At 44.3% G+C, this 1,657-nt stretch overlaps 1 protein-coding gene across 1 annotated transcript; it reads left to right on the forward strand.

Moving 5' to 3' along the window:
- Nucleotides 1-358: 358 nt before the first annotated feature.
- On the forward strand, nucleotides 359-970 carry LOC118349854 (F-box/kelch-repeat protein At3g23880-like; the record flags this gene model as incomplete). Its single annotated transcript, XM_035695627.1, has 1 exon — nucleotides 359-970. A coding segment is annotated over one exon (540 nt), but the record flags the coding sequence as incomplete, so codon positions are not given.
- Between the last annotated feature and the right edge of the window lie 687 nt (nucleotides 971-1,657).

The raw sequence follows: 1,657 nt of genomic DNA on the forward strand, positions 1-1,657 counted from the left end.
TGGTTTGACCAAGAAACTTGTGTCCCAAGTTTCAAAAGGAAGATCACAATCTTACTCTGTACTCACAGTTGACACTACTCTGCACTGACAACACGCTTCTCTCCATCATTCTATCACGTCACCGCAAACTTTTCACCGTCTGAAACTCTCGCGTGCAGAATTCCTGTACAATGTGTCATTAATTACTGCGCACTCTACTCTTTTCTCTCTATTTTTAAGCGGAAGTACATAATCGCACCATCGTAACAAGTGTAATCTATGCACTCACTTTCCGATTATCACTCCAGCCAAAGGTGCCAGAGCATTGTTGGGTCACATTAAACTTGAAATTAGAGCGATGTCTACGAAGTGTAAATGATTATGTCATCGAGGTTTTCCACTACATCTACCCGAAAACGTCGTCGTAGAAATCCTCTTGCGGTTGCCGGTCAAGTCTTTGGTACGATTCAAGTGTGTAAGTAAATGTTGGCACTCCCTAATCTCGGATCACCAAATCGCCAAATCACAGTTCCGGCGAGCGTCCGAGTGCTCACAAAGACTTCTCATATCAGCCGGTTCTGAAATTCGATGCCTAGACTGTGAGGCGCCATTTGAGCACAGTACCACTCCAAGTATACTCGCCGTCCCTTTCCAGAAACGGGGTCGTTATGTTAGCCTCATTGGGTCTTGCAGTGGTCTTGTTTGTGTGTCTCTATATAGCCATAGGGATTTCTATATTAGGAATCCTTCAGCGGGAAATTACAGGAAACTGCCTGATGCTGGTATTTCACTCCGTGGGCGCAAGTACAGGCATGGCTTTGGATATGATCCATCCACTGATGACTACAAGCTTCTCGTTGCCAATTTCCGGATGCCTCCTCCTCGGGAAATTGAAGCCAAGGTTCTCTCTTTCAAATGACATTCATGGAAGAGGATTCTTCGAGGCCTCGACGATCCAGGACAGGCGGACGATTCAGCTGGGATCCTTTGCAGTGGGTCTCTGCATTAGCGTCTTCGAATGTGCCGCGAGCCACTTTCTAGTCAGAAAATACGTGTGTTTGATTTAGCCGAGGAGAAATTCCACGAAATGCCGATGCCCTCCTGGGATTTATTTGGTTACAACGGGTATGTACGCATCGATACTCTGATCAATCTTGGAGAGCGCCTTTGTTTTATTGTTTCTATGAGTACCCATATGGAGATATGGGGAATGATGGAATATGGAGTCATAGAATCCTGGGCACCAATGCTTAGAGTGACTCCGATGATTATTTTCCGGTAGACTCGCTTTGCCTTTCCAGAGGTGGTCAGCTTGTGTCAATGAAGAATGGAATCGATTTGATGGGAAGTAATCCTGACGGAGAGATTCTTGAATATGTTGAGGACTTCAGTGGCTTTGACTCGCGTGTTGATTATGCAACTGTGTTTGTTGAGAGTCTACTTTCTCCTTATCTGCTTGACTTGATCGTTTTTTTACCTTGTTCTCTGATTTTTCAGTTCTTTTGCTACGCATCAATGAAATGCAGAACAGTGATGCTATTAAGTCTCAAAGATTACATGTTTTGAGGATCGTAGTTTTTCCAGTGCATCCTTCGCGTCTTGAAATGGTCTGTTCTCTTTTGTGACTTTGTAGAATTGGGGCAAATTTCTGTTGAAACAAGATGTTGTGATCATGCAC

This window comes from Juglans regia, chromosome 11 (assembly GCF_001411555.2).
Source record: "Juglans regia cultivar Chandler chromosome 11, Walnut 2.0, whole genome shotgun sequence".
In the NCBI taxonomy this organism is placed as follows: domain Eukaryota; kingdom Viridiplantae; phylum Streptophyta; class Magnoliopsida; order Fagales; family Juglandaceae; genus Juglans; species Juglans regia.